The 21,221-nt window shown below is 43.2% G+C and overlaps 1 protein-coding gene across 1 annotated transcript in view; it reads left to right on the top strand.

Annotated features, from left to right (window-relative positions):
- Positions 1-1,834: 1,834 nt before the first annotated feature.
- LOC128940680 (multiple epidermal growth factor-like domains protein 6) overlaps positions 1,835-21,221 on the top strand; it is a 191,027-nt gene continuing 171,640 nt past the window's right edge. The window contains exons 1-4 of the mRNA XM_054282277.1: positions 1,835-1,958; positions 14,196-14,330; positions 14,977-15,086; positions 16,511-16,615. Coding sequence (XP_054138252.1) covers positions 1,876-1,958; positions 14,196-14,330; positions 14,977-15,086; positions 16,511-16,615 — 433 coding nt within the window. The 5' untranslated portion in view covers positions 1,835-1,875. The remainder of the gene's footprint in view (positions 1,959-14,195; positions 14,331-14,976; positions 15,087-16,510; positions 16,616-21,221) is intronic.

The following is a 21,221-nucleotide window of genomic DNA, read 5'->3' as shown; positions in this document are numbered from 1 at the left end:
ATATTTTACTCCAGGGTTTGGCTGCAGCTGCATTTTGCTGTGTGGCCCCCAGGCAAAGGTCTCATCTATTTAGTGGCCTTCACTCTGCATTTCGGTACCTCCCAGTTTGCATATTGCTGGTCCATTATTCCTAACAACTGGGTATAATAAATGTTGCGTATAGTTTGTAATGATCACACACAGCTTTGAAGAACAATGTTGGAATAGTTTGTTCCTTAAGATGGAAAAAATTAAAGTATTTTTTTAAGACTAATTTACCTCTCCTGGAAAAATCCCCAACAACTGAGGAATGAGATCTTTTGCTATTTTGCCATGATGTGATCCTGAAAATAATCCAGGTTGGGATGACATCACAGGACATAATGAACATTCAGCCTTGACATAATGAAGGTCTATTATTTAATGAAGAAAGATTTTCTGGGATTTAAGAAATAAAATGATTAAAAACTATGTTGTCTGCAGGAGGTAATGAGATTAGCTCAACACAAGGTCCTGTGGAGTTAAAACTACTCCAGACACAAGAAAGACTCAGCCATTCATTGGAAATTTCAGGGTACAATTATTCTGCTCGAAGGCCAGATAACAGCTGTGAGTTTTCTTCCCCATGAAAAAGAAATCAGTTGATAAAATCTCCAAGGGATCATGTCCATGCAAGCTTCAAAGCAATGAACAATATAAAACCAGTTTTCTTGTTATGAATGGTAAATGTTTACCTACTCCAGCGAAGGCCTTGGAAAAATAAAAACCATACAGGAAACCACTTGTAAAGTGTGTGGAAAATGAGAAGTGGGTGTATCGTGTTACAGGGCTGCGAGGGAGACAAATGAATGCTCTGTGAAGCAGAGGCTGACTGCTGGCTGGTGAGGATGCTGGTGCACCCACCCAGCTGTGCCTGCCACAGATTTGTGCAGGAGCTCCCTCAGAGCAAGGGGAGACCAAGGGAAGGAATCGCAGATTTTAGCCCTGGCTGGCTCAGGGCCCATCTGCTGTTCACAGCCCAGGGCCTGGTTAGTCACAGCTCTCTGGAGAGAGGGAAGCCGTGCTGTAACGCACCTGGAGACCTGCATTAGATCATAAAACGCTTAAGGTGTGTTTTTCTCAATTTTTTATGTGCTACTATGCGCAGCTCCCTTTCCAGGTCAGTTGGTCTCCCTTCCCTCAGCAGTAAAGGGGAAAGAGTTGTGTTTTGACAGCAGTAAAGGTCTGGAGAGATCATAAAGATGAGAGGATGATCTGGAGGACGGCAGGCAGCCCTGGGATTTAAAAACCACTCCTGAGTTCCCAGTTTTATGTTCTTGCTGTCAGTAACTCTCGGCAGCAGCGGTGTTATCCCTCCCTCAAGATGTTCAACGCTTATTTTCACGGTTCCCTCTCGGAAGCGCTCAGACACGATTGCACTGGGCATCCTGCACAGAACAAAGGGCCAGAGGAAATAAAGAGCGGCCAAGATCCGTGTCCGTCAGCATCCCGGCAGCGCAGGGCGAGCAGGGCGGGCGGCTGGAGACTGCACGGGCATGGAGAACATCCCTGCCCATCTCCTGCCGGAGCACAGCAGCGTTCCCGCGGGGAGCTCCCGGGACACAGGCACGGCACGGCACGGCACGGCACGGCACGGGACGCGGGCACAGCTCAGCTCGGCTCGGCTGGGCACGGCACGACTCGACTCGACTCGGCTCGGCACGGCACGGCACGGCTCCGCGCTGCGGGGCGGGCCCGGCGGGGCGGGGATGGGGCCGGCCCGGAGCGGCCCCGCCCGTGGCGCGGCTCTGCCGCCGCTTTAAATGATTTGGGGGCCGGGGCTGCTGCTTCTGCCGCTGCTGTTCCTGCTGCTGCTGCGGGTGTCGGTGCTGCTCCGGCCTCGCTCCCCGCAGCGCCATGCGGGCCGGGCCGGCGCTGCTGCTGCTGCCCGCGCTGCTGGGCTGCGCTCTGGCCGCGGGGCCGCTGCTGCTGCGGGGCATGTGAGTGTCTGTGCGGGGCCTGGGACTGTCTGTGCGGGGCCTGGGACTGTCTGTGTGGGGCATGGGACTGTCTGTGCGGGGCTCTGTGAGTGAGTGTACGGGCTATGTGAGTATGCGGGGCCGTGTAAGTGTGAGGGGCTGTGTGTGAGAGTGCGGGGCCGTGTGAGAGTGCGGGGCCGTGTGAGTGTGCGGGCTCGGCCGGGACACGCCGCTTGTGGGTGGCCCTGCCGGGCGGCTCCTGCTCCCCTCGGCTCCGGGGAAAGTTTGGGTGGGTTCGCCGCAACTCCGCGCATCCCCCAACCCGCTGGGCTGTCCTGGATGGGCTTGCGGTGCTCCGGGAGGGAGGGCTGGGCTGGGCTTGGCTTTGCTGTGAGAGGTGAAGGCACCTCCGGGGCTGCTCCTGCCTTTGCTCTCAGCGTGGGGAGAGCAGCAGGACAGAGATCGGGGATCCGTGCGGGAACGGCAGGGAGTGAGGAGCATCCATCCCATCCCTCCATCCCTCCGTCCATCCCTCCATCCTGCCGCGGCCGGAGCGCACAAAGAGCCGGGCCCGCACGTGTGCGGCTGCAGCGGCGCCGGGGAACTTTCTCCGAGGGGTTCTGCACGGCGCGAGCAGCAAACGCTCTTTGTTGTAAACGCGGTGGAATGTTTGTGTCCGGAGGTGGCTCTCGGGTCGGGTTCTAGAAGGGAGTAGCTGGTTGCATGCACGAAATCTGTGGTTAAAGTTTTCGCGTGTTGAAATCGAATGTTGATGGAAACTGTTTCCTGTGTACCTTTACTTTTCCTCGTGTACCTTTCTCGTCTTGTGTTTTAAGGAATGTTGTACCCCCCTACTCCCCCCTCAAAGCAACCTGACAAGAGCCTTTTCAAATACCTGTGTATACCCTAATTTCTAACCTCTCTTGTCTTCCTGGGTTTTATCTTCATCAACTTCATGCCACTCTTTCATAATTAATGTCTTGTATTTGCTTTCAGTTTAGTTCTTTATTCTGTCTGAAAATTGAGATTTCCAAGCCTATTGCTCACTGGCTTTCTATGCAATACATATTTACACAGCATTTACCAGAAGTGCTTTTAAGGTGGTTTATATTACTCCATTTTGCTGGAGCACGAAGTATCCATCACAGTGCTTAGAGAAGTTAAGCTCATTCTGTGGTAAAACATTTTCCTTTGTTAAAAGTGCTCTGTGTTCCTTTCAGGCATGCTTTGTGCTCTCTTTCTGAGCAATTACTCCATCAGGAGGAGGAATAGCATTGGCCTACATTAATCTGTTTGCAGTTGACATCAGTAATAACTATGATTCTGCACTTTTGAGGCTGGAGGTGCTGTTAACTGTGAATTGCCTCCAAAGAATTTTTTGTTTGCCTTTACCTTTTTAAAGGCTGTGTCGCTGAAAGAGCAGAGGAGGCATTCCCTCCTGGAAGGGATGCTGTGTGAGGATGCTGGAGTCAGTGGCAGCAGCAGTGCACTGACAGCCAGCAGCAATCAGGAGCAGCCACCCAAACCCCCAGACTGTGTCAGAGCCTTCAGTGCTTTTCCCAACAGTCATAATGCTGAAATTGCTGCCTTTCTTCCTGATTTTCCCAAGCTGGAGCAAGTATAAGTATTACTCCAAACTTTCTTGCTATTTAGGGACTTTAGTGTAAGCACAAATGCAAGATGTCACCACCCTTCAGGAATGACTCTGCCAGCTTTCACCAAGAAACAGTGACATGTCCAGGAGGATTTTTGAAATGAATCCCCTTTTTCTAACAATTCTGGTTTGACTTTGGTCATCTGCAGTCAATGAAATCAGAACAGCAAATGCATCCCTTGGAACACGCCATGCTGAGTGTGTTCCTTGCTGTTGTTTTGATTGAGATCTTATGTGGCTGAGGCTACACAGGATATTCTTCATAATTGTTTTTGTTCTGTTGCTAACTTGAGCATTTGCTCCTAGCTAGGAATGGGAGGGATCTGTGGGGATGTTGGTGTTCTGCTTCCAAGCCCCCTGAGGAGATTTAATGTAGAACAGATTAGAGAATTATGAGATATTTCTATCAACTGCTTTTCCATACAATTAGCCCTTGATGGTCCTCTAATAGAACTTCAGAGAACTCTGGAATGACCAGAGAACAGATATGCCATTTTCATTGTAAAGCATATTCGGGTCTTTAAATGAGGAATTACAATATCTGATGATAAAAAGCACATTTTTGACACTTTGTAGTGAGCTCTCTAGCCCAAAACTGGGGTATGTAAGACAATGCAAGTGTGATGTGTGGTTATCCAGCATCAGGGGGGTTATCTAGAAATCAGGGGGAGCTGTGGGACAGGGCAGAAATGGGAACTAAAGAGGACTTGAGTTGCTGTCAGAAGTGGTAAATCCTCTCCCAGACAAGCATTCCCCTGGGAGCTGGAGCAGTGCAGATGTCTGCTCATAGTCAGGGGTGCAGGGCAGAGCAGAGGCAGTGGAGGTGTGAGCTGTGTGCTGGGAACCCCCTTTGTGCAATAAATGTCACCTTTCAGAGCTGGGACTGGGACAGGGCTCAAGAATGGATTCCTCTGTTCCCAGGTGAGGTGGGTGAGGATTTCCTTGCCAAAGGCAGGAGATCAGTTTGGTTCTGTCAGCATTAAACCCCTTGACTGTGGCTCTGCAGGTCCAGGATGACATCTGAAGGGGCTGCTCTGCTTTTAGAGGATCCAGTCTCAATCTTGCAATAAAACTGGTTTTCTTCACTGCTCACGCGTTGTATCTGCATATTTTCACTTTATCCACGAGCAGTCTGGTCGCATTCCAAGGAACACCTGGATGTGGATTCCTGGCTGAGTTGCTGTTTTCCAGCTCCTCCAATTCTTTGGGGCAGTATCAGCTTTCTTGGCCTCCTCCTGATAAATCACGTTCCCAAAAGGAAACTCTAGCATCCACATGTTATCTGCATCTGCAAGCCTCGAGTAAACCTGGCCCTTCAGCTGCTCCAGCTGTTGGGTGCAGTGACACAGGGCTGGTTTTGCACCCCTGCAAACAGATGTGCCTGTAGACACTTTCTTCAAGTTACATAAATAAAAATTCCTTTTAAGGTATAATTAAAAAAGGCAAAGTCCACTATTTCCCACATTTCAAGAATTAACTGCTGTTGTGCAGAGTGTTTCCACATGAGGGGATGCCTCTGAGTTGTGATTGTTACAGCGGAACAAATTGCATGTCAATTTGAATATTTGGAATGCAGCGCAGAAAACAAAACGAGAAATGCTTCCACAAAGTATAGAGAGATACAACTTAAACCTGGAGCCTGGAATTTTGTTATAATACTGACCAAAATGATGTGAAAAGTAGATTGTGTAATCATTTCTTGGTGAGAAATTGTCTCAATGTATTGGCTGTTTAGCCAATATGCTTTATTTTCACCTCCAGCGATGTCAATTTGCAGGTGTGAGGAAAGCTTGTCTTCCTAGCGTTAAATAAGGGCTTAAAGTATGTTTCCTTTTTAGAGCTGAGCTGAATAATGTAGTGGAATCCCCTTGACTTCTTTGGATGGGTTATCTTACACTTGAAGGTTTTGTAGTTAAAATTTGCAAGTTTTTCTGGTGAAAGTAAGGTTTGCTAGTGGTGTATTCAAATTTGTAGCATAGTTTAAATTTATATTAAATTTGTACATCAAGTGAGATGTACAAAGTAAATATTTCCCTTTAAACCTTGATTGAAGTGATGCTGGCAACTGAGAGAGTCATTGGCAAATTTTGATTTTAGGCTCAATTTTGCCCAACTTGTTGTCAGCTGAAACCTGAAGCCCTTCTTCCCATTCCTGTCTGCTCAGACTCCATAGAGTTGCAGTAAAATCAGCCTTTGAGGCTTGGATAATGTGATTTTAGCAAGCATGGTTTAAATGCGTTGGCATAAAATTCGTGGTGGTTTCATCCCCTATTTCCCCAACCCTTGAATTTGCCGTTGAAGACTGAGATGTTTCTGATCTTTGTGAAGATCACACCGAACAGAAATAGTTTTTTTTCAGCCTGTGCACTACAGGCTGCTGCCAGCAGATAGAGCTCATGCTGGTCAGCTCTGCAGCACAGAATCCATTCCTCAGGACTTTGCAGCACTTCAAGCTTCTGTTTCACAGCTCCTGGAGGAATATTAATTTTGAATTTAGTCTTTTAACAGATGGCAAAGCGCTCTTTTCCTCGTTTTCTGCCCCAGTGTATTCACTGTCAGGAGACTTGAGGATAATGAACGAGTGTCGTGGTGGTGCTGTGCTTTTCCTGATTTATGACGTTTTCCTGCTCTTCAGGAGAAAAATGAGATCAAGACTTTCTCCTAAACTCTGAAATAGCTGCAAGACAGCACAGTAAAATCTGATAGCCTGAAGTTGTTATATTTATCAAAGATGAACTTGAACTGTAAATATTTTCCAGTTTTAGAAACTCCTGGGTTTGAATCAGAGACATCATAAAATGGTTTTAAATCTCACAAGAGGTTTAGAAATTCTCTTTATAATCACAGTAGCTCACATGTACTGTATGATTCTTAAATCTGCACATTTAAGGTAAAAAAGTAAAGGGTAATGCCCCTTCACTTTTAATGGGATTGGACTTCTCACATTACTCTCCAAAAATACACCCTAAGAGGAAAAATCTTGTCAGGTTTCTTTAGGTGTAATTGTTATAGAATGCTGCTATAGTTTAGTTATTTATGCAATAGTTTAATGTGCTTGAAATGTGTTTTTGCAGTATTTCTTGAGAAAATTGTCTGATTTTTGCTTTGACTTTTCTTCTGCATTGTTTTGCTTTTCCTGGTTGTAGGCATGCCATGATCTAGGTATGACAGGCTGTGGAATATTGTTAATAAATGTGGAGAAGCCCCCTGGTGAGGAGGGATGAGATTATCTGTGGTGGCAGGCCTGGTCTCCAGGTGACTTTTTAGCAGAACTTTGATGGCAGTGACACTTTTGGCTCCCAGAGGGTTAACAGCCCATATTGCAGACTTGTGTTATTCACCAATTAAATACCTTCTCTCTTTGAACACAGTTAATAGATTTCCTTCCTCTGAAATCCAAGCCTGTTATTGCTTACATTCCCCTCTCAAATCTATTGCTTTTAATTTATTTCTGAGCAGAAAGAAATTTCCTTTCATTACTGCGAAATCAAAGCATTTGAAAATGATGTACTGAACGTATGCAGCTTGTGCTTTGGGTTCCAGCTTCCAGCCTTGCTTTAAAACTAGTCATTAATTGTTCCAGGGGGGAACTTGATATTTCTGCCTTTGCTGGGAGATGGTGAGGGCTGTGATGTGTGTCCTGAGCTCCATCTCTGAGCTCTGTGGATGGATATTTGTGTGTGGAAAGGGGAGTGTTGTTCAAGTCAGAGTGCTGACATTTGTTTTTGTGATCTCTCGTAGAAACACCTTGCTGTCTTCCCTTTGTAAATCAGAGCAGAGCTTGGCACAAAATCTTGCTTAGAAGAGAATGCCATGCCCAGACCATGTTTTTATGTACGTGGCCTAATTCAATATTGAAAATTTAGCATAATGTCTCAGGGTGTGCCTGATAATAGGCTTTATAGAGTGCTCTGTGCTGTTTTTTAATGAAGAAATCCCCATAAATTGTGGAACAATTGGGTATTTTGGGCCTGGTCTTTAGGTTGGAATATTCCTCTATAGAAAATGAGTTTTTATACACCTCAGCCCTCTGGAGACTCTTCAGTGTTTGCCCTTTGTTTTGTAGTTGCTGGTGCTCTCCCTGCCTGACCAGTGCACCATCAAGGGTGAAAATACAGCTGTATAAACTTCTCTCATCATGATATTGCTTGTATCTTATAATTGTGAGTCAGAGCCTGTCCATCTCTCTCTCTGTACATTAACACCAGGAACTGTGGGTTATTTAGAACCTCAGCATAAGTTTCTAACCCAAAAGATATCAATTGAGATTTTTTTCCCCCTTCTACTTTGCCACTGTTGAACACTAATCCACTAATGCATGTTAGTTTTTCTGTGGTCCAAATTAATTAAATATTTAGCTTAACCAAAATTTCTTAATGTTAAAGCAAACAACCAAAAACCTCAAACCAAACAAAAAATCCCAAACCCCTCAAAAATGGACATTGGTATCAAGGTAATGATTAATAGTGAAGTAAAAGACTTAGAATATTTTAACACCTAAAATGTTGGCATGTAGGGGTTTTTCTTTTTTTTTTACATATATTGCATACATTAGATGTTATCATGTTTGATTGGAAGGTATATATTCCATGTTATTTTAAAAGTAAGCTTTAAAAAAAAGTTTTGCTTCGAAACTGCTAAAATCTGGCAGGCACCAAAAAAGCAGTGACCAATTCCTGGATGTGGTTGCTGAAATAGAACTGAGGATTTCAGTGCCTTCTAGCTCATTTCATTGTCAAACAGTGTGGCACCTGCTGTAAACCAGGGTGAGCTTTCTCTCCTCGTGACATGTGGTGTGACACTCGGAATGATTCTTGTGTGAATATTTGAACATCAGGTCCCTTTGTGCCTTCCTGCTGCAGGGAGCTCAGGTGTGTGCACCTGGCTGGTTTATTGGGGACTGGAGTTTGCTGGGGTGTTACACACAGGGCAGTGATAATGGCAGTGGGTGTAGTTAATGTGAAATTGCACCTAGAGCTTCCCCTCTCTGATTTCAGACTTTTACACCCTCAATTTAATGTGGATTTTGGACCCTTATCTACTTTAAGATTCATTGTTTTAACAATGAGTGCATGCCAGCTATTTCTTAGCCTCCTTTATGTGATATCCCATATGATTTTCTAATTAAGAGACAGATCCTTGGGACCTGGGTCCTTAAATTTTGTAAAGCTGAGTGTTTGTGCTGGCCTGGTCTCTGGTGCTCTCCTGGATGTAGACAGAACTATAAAACTGGGTGTTACTGGGGATTGAATCTACATGACACTACAAGAGAAAAAAAATAAAAATCACTCCCTTATTTAAGAAAAAAAAAAGTGGCTTGACCAATCATGGTTAAATGATGTAGATGTGCATGTTTACCTTCTGCTTTCCTTGCCAACCCAAATAGATGATTCTGTGCTGGGGGAGAGAGGAGGATGGTTAAGTGGAAGGCAAACGACGGGCGCCGCACTTTGATAGCGGCAAGAACCAAAAATCTTATTGTTGTTATAATAGCTGAGTGTGTAATTAATCATCTCCTATCGATTTGCTCTTCATCTAGATGCAGGGCACAAAGGCTGAAGGAACTCTCATGTTATTTGGCTGCTCCATCTAATCAGAGGGAGGATGAGAGTGAGACGCAGCAGTGCATTAGCAACCTGTGGGATGGGGCAGCCTGGTGTGCTGGACCTTGTGATAATGAGAACCTAATCTAAATGAGCCTGGTGCTTACAAGCTGTGTCCCACAGGGGCTGTGAACATCACAAATATTGATACAGGATCAGGAGAGAGCAGGGATTGATTAGTGGTCAAGGGAGCAGGATGTCCTAATTGTCTCTGGTAGTGCTGATTAATTTGATCAGGGAAATGAGCCTTAAAATAGATTAAGGGTAGAAAGGGGAGCTTGGCAGCTTAAAAAAAAAATAATAAAAGCCTTTTCTGTCATTCTGGCCTTTGTGAATTATTAAGCAATATGTATCTAGAGACAAAATTTATATATATAAGCCAATATATGTAACTTGCTCTCTGGACCTTTTGTTTCTGTGGTCTATTTCCCACATGTTTCTGAAAGGTGCCACCTTTTCTTTTTGCAGGTCTTTTTTATAAGACAATGGTGATGTTGGAGGTGTGAGGGGATTCAGACAGTTCACCTGAAAAGCTCCTAATGAAATCCTTTGTAGCAGTGTACAATTAAGCACTATGTACCTAGAGACAAAATTTATATATATAAGCCAATATATGTAACTTGTTCTTTGGACCTTTTGTTTCTGTGCCCTATTTCCCAATTTGACTTTTATTTTCCTGTGTTCAAATAACACAGTTTATTCTGTGTTATTTGAACACAGTTTTTTCTCCTTTCCAATTGAGATCATATAGATTAAAAACTTTTAATCAGCATCTCTTTTGCGCACAACATCATGCTGCTGGCTGTTTCTCCTCTGCAGTGCCACATGTTTCTGAAAGCTGCCACCTTGTCTTTCTAAAAGTCTTTTTTATAAGACAGTGGTGATGTTGGAGGTGTGAGGGGATTCAGACAGTTAGCCTACAAAAGCTCCTGACCGAATCCTTTGTAGCAGTGTACAACTATTTTCAGATCAACATCAGTGTACCTCCAGTGCAAAACCAGTTATCATCACAGCAGTGGAGAGTTTAGCCCTGACTGTAATCTTGGTTCCCTTCAGAAAACTCTTATTTGATCTTTTCAAACTAAAACTGAGTAAGCAGACTGAGGTTTTCTAAACTTTTAATAGCAGCATAAGGGGAAGGAGCAGCAACCAATTAGTGTTTTGAAAAATCCAGGATTCCAGCAAGTTGCTCCTGATGACAGGTTTCGTCTATTGACTGATTTATGGGAAGATCAATAGTGTTCAGGCTGCAAATCCGTCAGCTGAGGCAATGCAGGCTGCAACATCTCATTTTTAGGGGGATGCTAACAGCTGTCTGACTCAGTGTAGAAGGTGGTGTCATTCAGGCAGTCTCTGTGGAAAGACCTGAAATCAGACAGCCAAATTCGTCTTCGTTAATGTTTTGATTTAAAGTTTGTGCTGTTGAAAGAAACCTTTAGGGATATCTTGATGTGTGTTTGCTCTCTCACTGCTGTTAAATCTGCCTACCTTCAGCTCCTTGTGTTGAGCTGGATAAAAGTAGATGGGTAGAATGAGAGATTTCCTTTGGCATTCCAGGTGTTGGGCAGAAAAAGAAAATATCCCTATCACAGAGATATGATGGACCTTTACAAATTGAACTGTCCAAGGCCAGGGCTTGGAGCCGCCTGGGATAGTGAAATGTATCCCTGCCCATGGCAGGGGTTAGAACTGAGTAATCTTTAGGGTCCTTTCCAACTCAAACCAATTTTTGTGGTAGATCTGTTCCTTTTCTCTTTAAAATTCCAAACGTAGGAATGAATTACATCCCGCCTGGAGATGCTTTTAATTTTCTCTGAACTTTTCCCGTTGTGCCGAGGTTCACAGGCACCTCAGCCAGATGATTAGCCCAGGCTGCTCTTGCTCTGTGTTGGTCTAATTATCTGTTCATTAGAATCTCAAGTCCTGAGCTGGGAGTGTGTAGGGTGTCTTTGTTTAAAGGGCAGTCTCCTAATGCAAATATTAAGAGAGCTTTCTGCCTTGCCTGAGTCAGACTGACAAGCTAATAATAGCCTTGGTGTTAGCCTTGGCTGGCACAGAGCACCAGTGCAAAAGGGTTTAAAGGCACTGCTGTATCAATCAAACACTGGCCCGTAATATGCCTTTGAGACTTTTGCTTGTTTTAACACTTAAACTCCCATTAAGAAACATCTTCTGAATGCAGAGGGCAGTGAAACAGGAGCTGTTCTCTGATACACCACTACATCAACTTGAGGCTTCAGCTCACTCCTGGATGGCCTCTAATTAGAGTGCCACAGTGCTGGATTGTGCCTTCACTGGTTCCAGGAGCTGTTCTGAGGTTTAGAGGTCTCCAGTGAGTCAGATATCCCAAAACCTGCCCTGCTGGCTGTGTGTGTGTGGGGAGCTGTGACGATGCTGAACTGTTGGAGAGGGCATGCTTGATTCCCAGCTTTGCCAGCACGGGATTACATGTTATGCAATTGCTGCAATTTAATTATAGTGTTTCAGCAGTTTTGATATCTGCCTTTAAATTATCCCAAGGGCACCGAGGAGGAATGGCTTACTTTGAATAAATCTTCATAAACATATGACTCTGCTGCTGGCTTGTTTTGTTCTGCGAGCGTCATTTGTTCCCATTAACCATATCCTAGAAGTCAATGCTGCTATTCCTGGAAGCATGGCAATATCACATGAGGAGGAACTTGTGGGATGGGCTCAGCGTGTCATTACAACAATTGTCAGCTCCTCTCTTTTATTTATGGAAGAGCGATGCATATGAATGTACCTTTATCTGGAAAGTTTTAGGCAATTCTAATAAAAGGAGATATGCATGAATTATCAGAACATGATGTTCTATTCACTGGAGGGAGAGTCATTTTAAAAAGCCTGCTAAGTGAGGCATGGTTGCTAAGTAAGGCAAGGGTTTTATTAGACCGACTGACGTAATGGAAAGGAGGAAAAACAGGCAAGATTTTGGGCACACAAAGATCTTCCTTGGATGGGAAACAAATGGCAGACTTTGTGCTAAGAATGGCTTGGGAACAATGCCTCTGAACTTCAGCTAAATATGTTAGATGGGGATGTAATTCTGGAGGGAAGGGGTAGCTGGGACACATGGGAAGGATTGATAAATGGTGGAGATGACATCAGGAATGAGGGGGAAGCCTGGTTGTTTGAGGAATTTGGGCTGTGACCATCTCCTGTTCTGCTCTGAGGTGTTGGCACTGAGGAATGGGAAATATGGAGCAATACTGAGTATGGACTGTTCAGTTGAGGAGGAGGAACATGGAGGGATGTCCATTGGCAGTGTGGTTTGGGATGATGGCGATAATTCCTCTGAAACCTGGGAGAAATAGATATTCTAGTTCAGGAATACTGCCAAGGCCAGGTGTTCCAGCACAAATGGATTCTTTACTTTTTTTCCATGGTGATGTAGGACAGCCAGAGCTTACAGCTGTGGGCTTTCTTCTCCTGCCTTCCTTTCCATGGGCTGCCTGAATTTCTGAGGGCTTTTTGGATTCTGTCACATGCTTGGAACTGATGGGAGATCTGACTCCCCCAACAGCAAACCCAAAACTGATTGCAAAAAAAAAAAAAAAAAAATCCGTTCTGTTCCTTCTCCTGGAGTGTCCTTGTTGGGCAGAGCTCCTCTTTGCCCCGAGATGTGTCCCAGGTGTTCCCTTGGAGCTGTGGTGGCTCTGGTGGCCTGGCTGGATGTGCCATTCTCCATGGCGTGATGACAGCATTCTGCACAGCACTGGGGCTTTTGTCCGCTCAAATCCTGTGGGATTTGATCCAGGCAGGGATTCTCCCAAGTGTTCAGCTCAGCAGGAAAATTGATCGTGGTTATGGTGTTTTCTGGTTCTGCACAGGCTTAATCTAATGATATTTGTAAACCACTTGAAGACCTGTGGATGAAAGATGTTCTCTCGTTAGCAAGGACACCTTGTGTGGTGTTCAGGCTTCATAGGAGTTAAAAAACTCCACAAATCCTGAATGAGAGACTAACAATATCCACTGTAAGTGATGGTGACCAACCGCCAGGCAGCTCCTGGGCTAGAACTGCTCTCTTATTAATGCTAATCCCAGGTTTTCTAGCACAGGGTCATGTTCCTACCTATGACAGAGGAAACAAGGGTGTCAGGTTGTTACTTGATCACTCTCTACCTTCTTCAGACTGAAATTTGGGGAAGGATTTGTCTGCTGAATGGTGTTGTTGCCAGGGTGGGTATAGAAGGTCCCTGTTCCCCACTGTGTTTGAGTTACTGAGGGTTGTGCTTGCAAAGCCTCACCAGGCTGTCCTGGGGAAATGGTGATTCAATTATTGCACTAAAGATCTATAAACTACTCAGAAAAAAATTGTGAGTTAATTTCATTTGTGTCACAACAGGTTCCTGCCGTCAAAGATGACAAAACCCCCCATTCTTTATGGTTTTATTTAGACCTTGAGTGTTTGCTGCTGTTGTTTTCTGTCATGCAAAATTTCCTGATTTATACCGGGGCAGAGAAATTGGGATAAGGCAGACGAAATCTCTGCAAAACCATCAGCATGTAACCTTTATTTTGACCCTCCATACCTCCTGCAATCCTGCTATTTTTGTAACTCTGGCTAGGTAGCAGGATGAAGATTACATATCATCCTCCAAAGCAGAGCTTTTATTTTGGTCTTGTTATTTTAGGAATAATCAGCAGAGAACAAGGATACTTCCTCTTACCAATTTGATGTGTTTCCCTGAGGGGACTGATATCAGGGGGGCTCTTACAGAATACACAATTTCCCTAGCAATAGTTCAGATAAATCCTATCTGCCCTTGAATCTCTGGTAAATCTTTCATTGACTTGTGAGAAGCCTGAATTTCAGTGCATTGTTCACATGCTAAGGCTTGGGGCTGCAGTGTGTTCCAACACCTGTAAAAATTCTGGTTCAAACTGTTACACCCAGCAGAGCTTTATGTGTGCTTCTCTAGGTGTCTAAATTTGGTGTCAGAAATAAAAATTGTGTTTTTCTTTTCCCCTTTGCAGGCCCAATGTGTGCCCAGTGCTGGAGCTGGCTCTGGTGGGACGCCAGGAGCCCTGCATCCAGTCCTTCAGCCGCATGGTCAGGATGTGGAAGCAGGGCTGCACGAACAGGAGGTGGTGTGTGAGCTATGAGAGAAGGTAACACATTACCTGTTGTTATAAATGGGCTTTGTTGCTAATCTTTGTGCAAGTTTAACTTTTCTGTGAGAGGAGTTGTCAGCTGTTTCATCTGAAATGTTATGGACATAGTGTCCTCCTGAGATTTGACTTGAAATCTGTTATTACTGAGTGGAAAATGTGACTTTTTAATGTGTTTTTGGGTTGCTCGTGAGCCTCGTGGCTGGCTTTAGATTGAGAATTTTACACTATCAGAAGATGTTCCTGTCTTGTTCTTGCTCAGGTGAAGCCCAGCTGTCAAGTCATTGACTTTGAAAAATTGAACTTCTTTCTGTTTCTGCCACATGCTTGGAACTGATGGGAGATCTGACTCCCCCCACAGCTGAACCCAAAACTGATTAAAAAAAATATTTAAAAATAAAAATTACTCACCTTTGACTAACCTGAATATAAATTCTTCAAAATAGTGTGTGGATAGAGCATATCAGAGCTACTGGGCATTATCAGGATGCAGTGTGCTGTATTTGCTTCGATTTTAACAACGACTCCTGATGGAGGCTGACAAAAGTCTCATAAATGTGACATATGAGTGCAGTGTGCTGCTGGGGAGGTGGGAGTGGGTGGGATGGGAGCTGTGACTGCTCTCTTACCCTTCCTGTCCCCACAGGTCTGGCTACTACACGGTTTACAAGCAGGTGTACAGGATGGAGCAGCAGACCGTCTATAAGTGCTGCCCTGGCTGGGCCCAGCAGGACAATGAACCCGGCTGTCTGCACTGTGAGTTGGGACAAAGCTGGGACAAAACCACCAAATGACACCCTCAGACCCCGCCTTCCTACTGAATCCCCACCTCTAGACACAAGGGTTTGCTTCTTGTGGTTTGTAACTGGCGTTTCCCCAGTGATGGGGGAGTAAATGTCCTTTAAAAAGATAAAAGTGCTCGTGTAAAAGCAGCAAATAGATCTAATTTTAATCCACACAGTTTGGATTAACAGTTTAAACTCTAATTGGAGCTGTTGCAGCGTTTTTGTGCCAGCCTGGCTTTGACAGGCCAACCGAATTTATGGCTGTTACCCGAATTATGCAGAGAAATCTGCTGTGAGGCACTTTCCTTGGGTGTAGCACTTGCTAACCTGACTGGTTTTGGCATTTTCCCTTCTGCTGGTGCCCTTGAGCCAGTTTTATTTCTACCCTTTGGTTCTCCATCTGATGAGAACCCGTTTCTATCACTAATTTCTAACAATGATTGGATATTCTCCTAAAAGATGGAATTTAATTTAAAAGATAAGGCAGCACTTCAGCCACTGCTAACAAGACATCAGTGAAAGATGGCAACCTACTCAGTGTTTAGTTTTGTTACTGTTTAGTCAGTAATTGTGTTTTCTGTATGAAAGTTAGCATCTGTTCTTATTTATTTTTTAATCTTCATACCAACTTCAGGGCTGCATTCAGAGAGCTTGCTTTTATGGTTGTCTCTTTGTAGTTAAAACACACAAAAAAAAAATAGCCTGAGAGGTATTCCTGTTAGTTTCAGCCTGAATCTACATATTTAGTGTGCACCTGTTTAGTTGTAAGAAGTCAAAAATATGTTTACAATCTGTGTTTTAATCTCTGGTGTAAAGGAGTTTAAGGTATGTGAGCACCAGGGGCAAAAGGAAATTTTCTTCCTGAAAGAGCAGTGCAGGCTTGCTTTGAATTCTTTAAGGCCCCAAAATGGTTGAATTACTCTTTTGTGTTTGATACTCTTTGCAAGTTTGGCTCAAGCGTGTGGAATTTAAGTTGCTGTAAATAAAACTGTTCTGTGTTAGAGGAAGAGAAGAATTGCAATTCCCCTTTCCCCTCCACATATATAATATCTCCCAGTGCATCAGTGGTTTTTAACCATTCCTCCATTATTGTCTGGCAGCTTTTCCTATTTTATTTTGGATTCAGGCAGTGCTTTCAGTCCTGTCTTCTGCCTCTGAAGCACCTTTAAGTAAAACTGCAATATCTGAGTCTTACTTTTATTAAATTTCTTCATACCAACAGGGTAGTTACACCTATGATAGCAAGTCCTGCCGCAGTCCAGCCTTTGCACTACAATAAAAATCTGGGTTTGTTATTTGGGAGGCCATGTTGCATCAGGACTGAGTCAGAGAGGGAATTCTGGAGGATCCTTGGCCCAAAATGAGCTGAAATATCCTGTCCATTTCTGTTTCTAGTGCTGTGCTCTGCTGGCACCTGCTTCAATGGAGGGAAGTGCTCTGGAGGAGGGTCCCAGGTGTGCCAGTGCCCTGCAGGATTCCAGGGGCCTCGCTGCCAGTATGGTGAGTGCACTGGGATGGTCCCAAGTTGGGGTAAAATGCAACTTCAGCATTCACTGCTAAAACAAGAATATTTTATTAATGTTGGCTTAAAATTAAAGGCGCCTTTGCTGCGCTTTTGAGTGGTTATTTGATCATTCTCTGATTTTCCAGAATTTTTTTTGCATTGGATTTTAACAAAGCAAGATGAAAATTTAGTTTGATTGGTATCAGATGAATGTGTCTGTGGTGGATAATATCACTGAATATCAGCAGTGGTGTATCTGTCTATTGCTTCTCAACTTGGATGTTCCTGTGGTGCTCTTAGTGAATTTCTCAGCCTTGCTTTCACCTATGTGAGAGGAAATTCTGAGTCAAAGCAGGCGGGCAGTAGGTGAAGAATGCAGCAAATGAACCACTGTATTTGTTCATGGGGATTTTTTTTTTTTTGGTGCATCTCAAAGTAGGAAGGTTTTAGAGCTCGCTACCAAATATTTCATAGTATTCATGGAATAATATATGCACCAATCTTTCATTTCACTGTGTTCTAGCATGCTATAGTCTGAATTCTGTGTGACTTAGACTCTATCACCCACTCTGAATGAGAACCTTTTTTGTCTCGCACACTGGCTCACAATTTGATAAACCCATAATGGCTTGTCTTGTAATTTAACACACTGTGTAAAGCTCTCCAAAATTACAGCACTGCATCCATTTGGCTTCTTAAGGGAGGGAGGAAAGTCATTCCTTCAGAGTAGGCTGTGATTGGGACAAAGGCTTTCTTTAGTATTAGGCAAATGATAATTTCCTTTTCAACTGAAGCATATTGTGCTTTGTTCAAAAGAAGGCAGATTTTTAAGTATTTCGGTTTTTTCCCTTTTAAATTCTAATATCTTTGTGTCCTCACCTGGCTTGTCTGTCAGGCAGTGTGAGTGAGAGAGACTATAACAATAAATAAAATGCAGAGCTGTTTACAATGGAGCTGCTGCTGCCTGCAGACAATTTCAGCTCAGTTGAGCTGTGATTGGGAATTTCTTTACTGCCCACAAAAACAAGTTTATGTGGGTGAGTTGAGGTGAGCCAGGGTGACACCAAGGCAGGCTGGTTGTGATTAACTTACAGGAGAGCTGCTGCTTCAAGGTAAGCAGGATCACAATCTCCAAAAAGGCCTTCTAATAACTTATTACCAAATGGAATATATCTCAGCAAATTATAAATTGTCCTTGCTGTGATAAATTGCCTTTTGAGACTCCTTTTGCCGTGGATGTGAGGCATTCCCAGCAGGCAGATTGTGGATAGCCCAGGTCGGATTTTCCAGCTGCAATGGGATTGTGCGGTCTCTGTTTCACAGAGGGATTGTAAAAACAATGAGGGGCATCCTGCAGGATGCTCTTTGCACTTGGGTGTAACTTTTATCTGTGCCCTCTGTTTGCCTGCTTTCTGTTGATTCCTGAGGTCTGAATGGAGTTCCGGGAGCCATCACCCTCAGGTTTGTGCGGAGCTGCTATCGCAGCCTGGCAGGAGGAAGTTTGTAAATTGAATTCTGAAGGGGAAAACCTTCTTTCAGCAAGGCTGTTATGGACCATTCACCTGCCTAACAAAAGCGAGGTAATTCAGAGTGTAAGGCCTCTCAACTGCTGCAGGTGCCTGCAGTCAGATTCTTCTGCGGCTTGTATCATATTTGTGCAGGAAAAGGAAGGGGAAATGTCCTGTGGGATTAACAGCCACAGCCTCTGGTTTTCCTGGCTGATGTTGGAATATTGCTCCTAAAGTAGCTTGGATTTAATGCTGGAGAGATGGTTTCTTCCTTTCAAAGAATTAAGGATTCCATCACTCTGATTCTGAGGTTAATTTGGTACTTGGTACCACCAATTGTTACAAGAGCAGCAATTAGAAGTTAACTAGTTTTTAATTATGATATATTATAAATGGTTTTATTGCTTATTACTTTTAGTTCTATTATGTTGTAAATGTTTTAAAGTTATTTGAAATTATTATTGTGGGGTTTTTATTATAATGTTATAATTTTTATTAGGTTTTTATTAATTTTTATTAATTATAATTTTTATAGGTTTTTTAAAAGTATCTAGTTTTATTTGTAACATTATTTTTGAAACTTGTTTTTTAGTTTAATTATTTTAAAATAATGTTTGCTTTATTTTATGGTATTTTCAAGTTAGTAATTTTTGTTTTAAGGTTTGTATGTAGATGTATACAATGTGAGCTTTTTGTCAGACTTTGAGAATTTTCCATAAATCCATTTCTCACATTTGTAATCTTGGTTTCTGTCACTTCTGGTATTGTGGCTTCCTGTCAGTCTCCTGACAGAGGAGGAACCACAGGCATTTCATGGCTGCACTTGAACCCATTTGAGCAAAATTGCTTCATGTATCCCATTTTATATCTCCCCCTCTCCAGCCTTTTTGATTTTCTTCTCTATTTCTGTCATCAGTGTTGGCAGCTGATTCTAAAGTTTCACTTGTGCAGCAGCTCTCATAATCTCCTTGCTGGGTGCTGTGAACTACAGACTATAGACAAATTAGTATAAAAATATTACTAAATTCAATTACTCTAGGAAATAAATGAGGACATATGTCTCGGGAATCTTCTAACCATTCCTTTTGTGGAGTTTATATTTGCCATTGAGTTAGGCAGTAGGTCATTGTCCTGGAAATGGAGTTTTGTCCTGGAGAAAGTTTGTGATGGATCTTTCAGGATGGCTGATGGCAGCATCACAGCCATCTCAGCAGAAATGATTATTCCCAATTGGCATGATAGCAGATAGTGACTTTTAAAAGGAATTATGGGGTGTTCCTGCAGCCTGGGACAGACACATTCCTGATGAGATGCTGCAAGGGTCAGGGCTCCTCTAACAAACTTAATGTAATTGTGTTCAGAAACGTGTTACTGCCTCCCTTGTACACTCTAAAAATTACTTAGAAATTACTATTTATAAAAAATAAAGTAATATTTTTATACTAATTTGTCACTCCCCAGTTTTATTATTTTACCCACACAAGCAGCAATGCAAACTTAGAGAAAGATTTATGGGTGAGATGGTGGAGTTCTTCACGCAGCCATTGCAGGGACTGGGTAACAGATTGAGCTGTCTCCTGCCCTGTCTGCTGCAATTTGTCTTGTAATAATAGACTTATATCAATTACAATGTAAACTTGCAAGCTGGGTTTCTTTCCATTTTTTGGAACTTGTTTGGAAAGTTGTGATCCCCGTTTGTCCCGGTGGAAGGGAGGGAAAACCTGTAACAAAAAAGAGAGAAGGTAAAACTCAGTGCCAAGAATGGATTCTGCTGCAGTGCTGGTGTCATTGATATTCACTGGTTGTCCTGGTGATCTTGTTCAAGGCCTGGTGGCCACCTGAGCTGGACATGGGAGTAAATGAATTTCATTTAGCTTGCTTAATTCAGCCCTGGGAATTTTACTTGGACATGCAGCCAGTGAAAGCATTCCAAATTCTACAAACAAGGGTGTATTTATTTACTCCTCTTCTATGTACTCTATGTGTACATGTAATCAATGGAAAATGAGGGGTTAGTTTTGACTCTTAAGTGTTTTGTCATCAAATCTCAAGTTGTTGATGGTTTTGCTGAGTGCCTCCTGATGGGTTTTAAAACATGAAGTAAAAAACCAGAGTGAGAACTGAACAGGCTTTGTCATTTCTTAACTGATACAAAATCTGAGCATGATTAATGTTCTGCAATTATTCTTTTCATAATTATGAAAGAAAAAGTACAGTTGAGTCTATCTGAGACAATGGGTGTAATTGGTGTTTAAAAATAGGTGAGGAATGACCAGGGAGGACTTGTCAGCAAAGTCCTCTCATGGTGGCATGGTGTTTGCCCTCCTCAATACAATATTCCAGTGCTTAACAGATAAAGTGTGACAGTGTTCACAGGGCTCTTGGATGAGGGAAGAGATGAGGATCTGACTCCATGTTTCAGAAGGCTGATTTATTATTTTATGATATATATTACATTAAAACTATACTAAAGAAACAGAAGAAAAGGTTTCATCAGAAGGCTGGCTAAGAATAGAGTAGCAAAGAATGATAACAAAGGTTTGTGGTTTGGGTTCTCTGTCTGAGCCAGCTGGGCTGTGATTGGCCATTAATCAGAAACAACCACATGAGACCAATCACAGATGCACCTGCTGCATTCCACAGCAGCAGATAACCAATGTTTACATTTTGTTCCTGAGGCTTTCCAGCTTCTCAGGAGGAAAAATCCTAAGGAAAGCATTTTTCGTAAAAGATGTCTGTGACAATAAAGTGTCAATAGATTAATTTTTACACCACTGTTTGCTGTCACACAAGTGGAATTTTAAGTTCTTTTGCAGTGCCTGGTGCAGATGATTAGATTCTGCAGCTGTTGCTTGCCCAGCACACATCTGGAGGGGCAGTGTGCTCTGCTGGGTGCAGTGCTCACCTGATAAGAACTTTCTTTTCCACCTGCCACTGACCTTGGATATTTAATGCAGTAACTTTTAGCAAATTACCCCACTCTGCCTGGGCTTTGCTGTACATGAAATGTTGATAATGGTGGTTCATTCCTTCATCAGGTGCTTTGAGACCTGAGTAATTAAGTGTGAGATAATGGCACTGGCATGTGTGTATA

The sequence above is a fragment of the Melozone crissalis genome, unplaced genomic scaffold (assembly GCF_028551555.1).
Source record: "Melozone crissalis strain CALT ecotype California unplaced genomic scaffold, PUWL_Pcris_2 ptg000034l_1, whole genome shotgun sequence".
NCBI lineage: Eukaryota > Metazoa > Chordata > Aves > Passeriformes > Passerellidae > Melozone > Melozone crissalis.
Note: the sequence above shows the minus strand (reverse complement) of the source record. Positions and strands in the feature narration are given on the sequence as shown.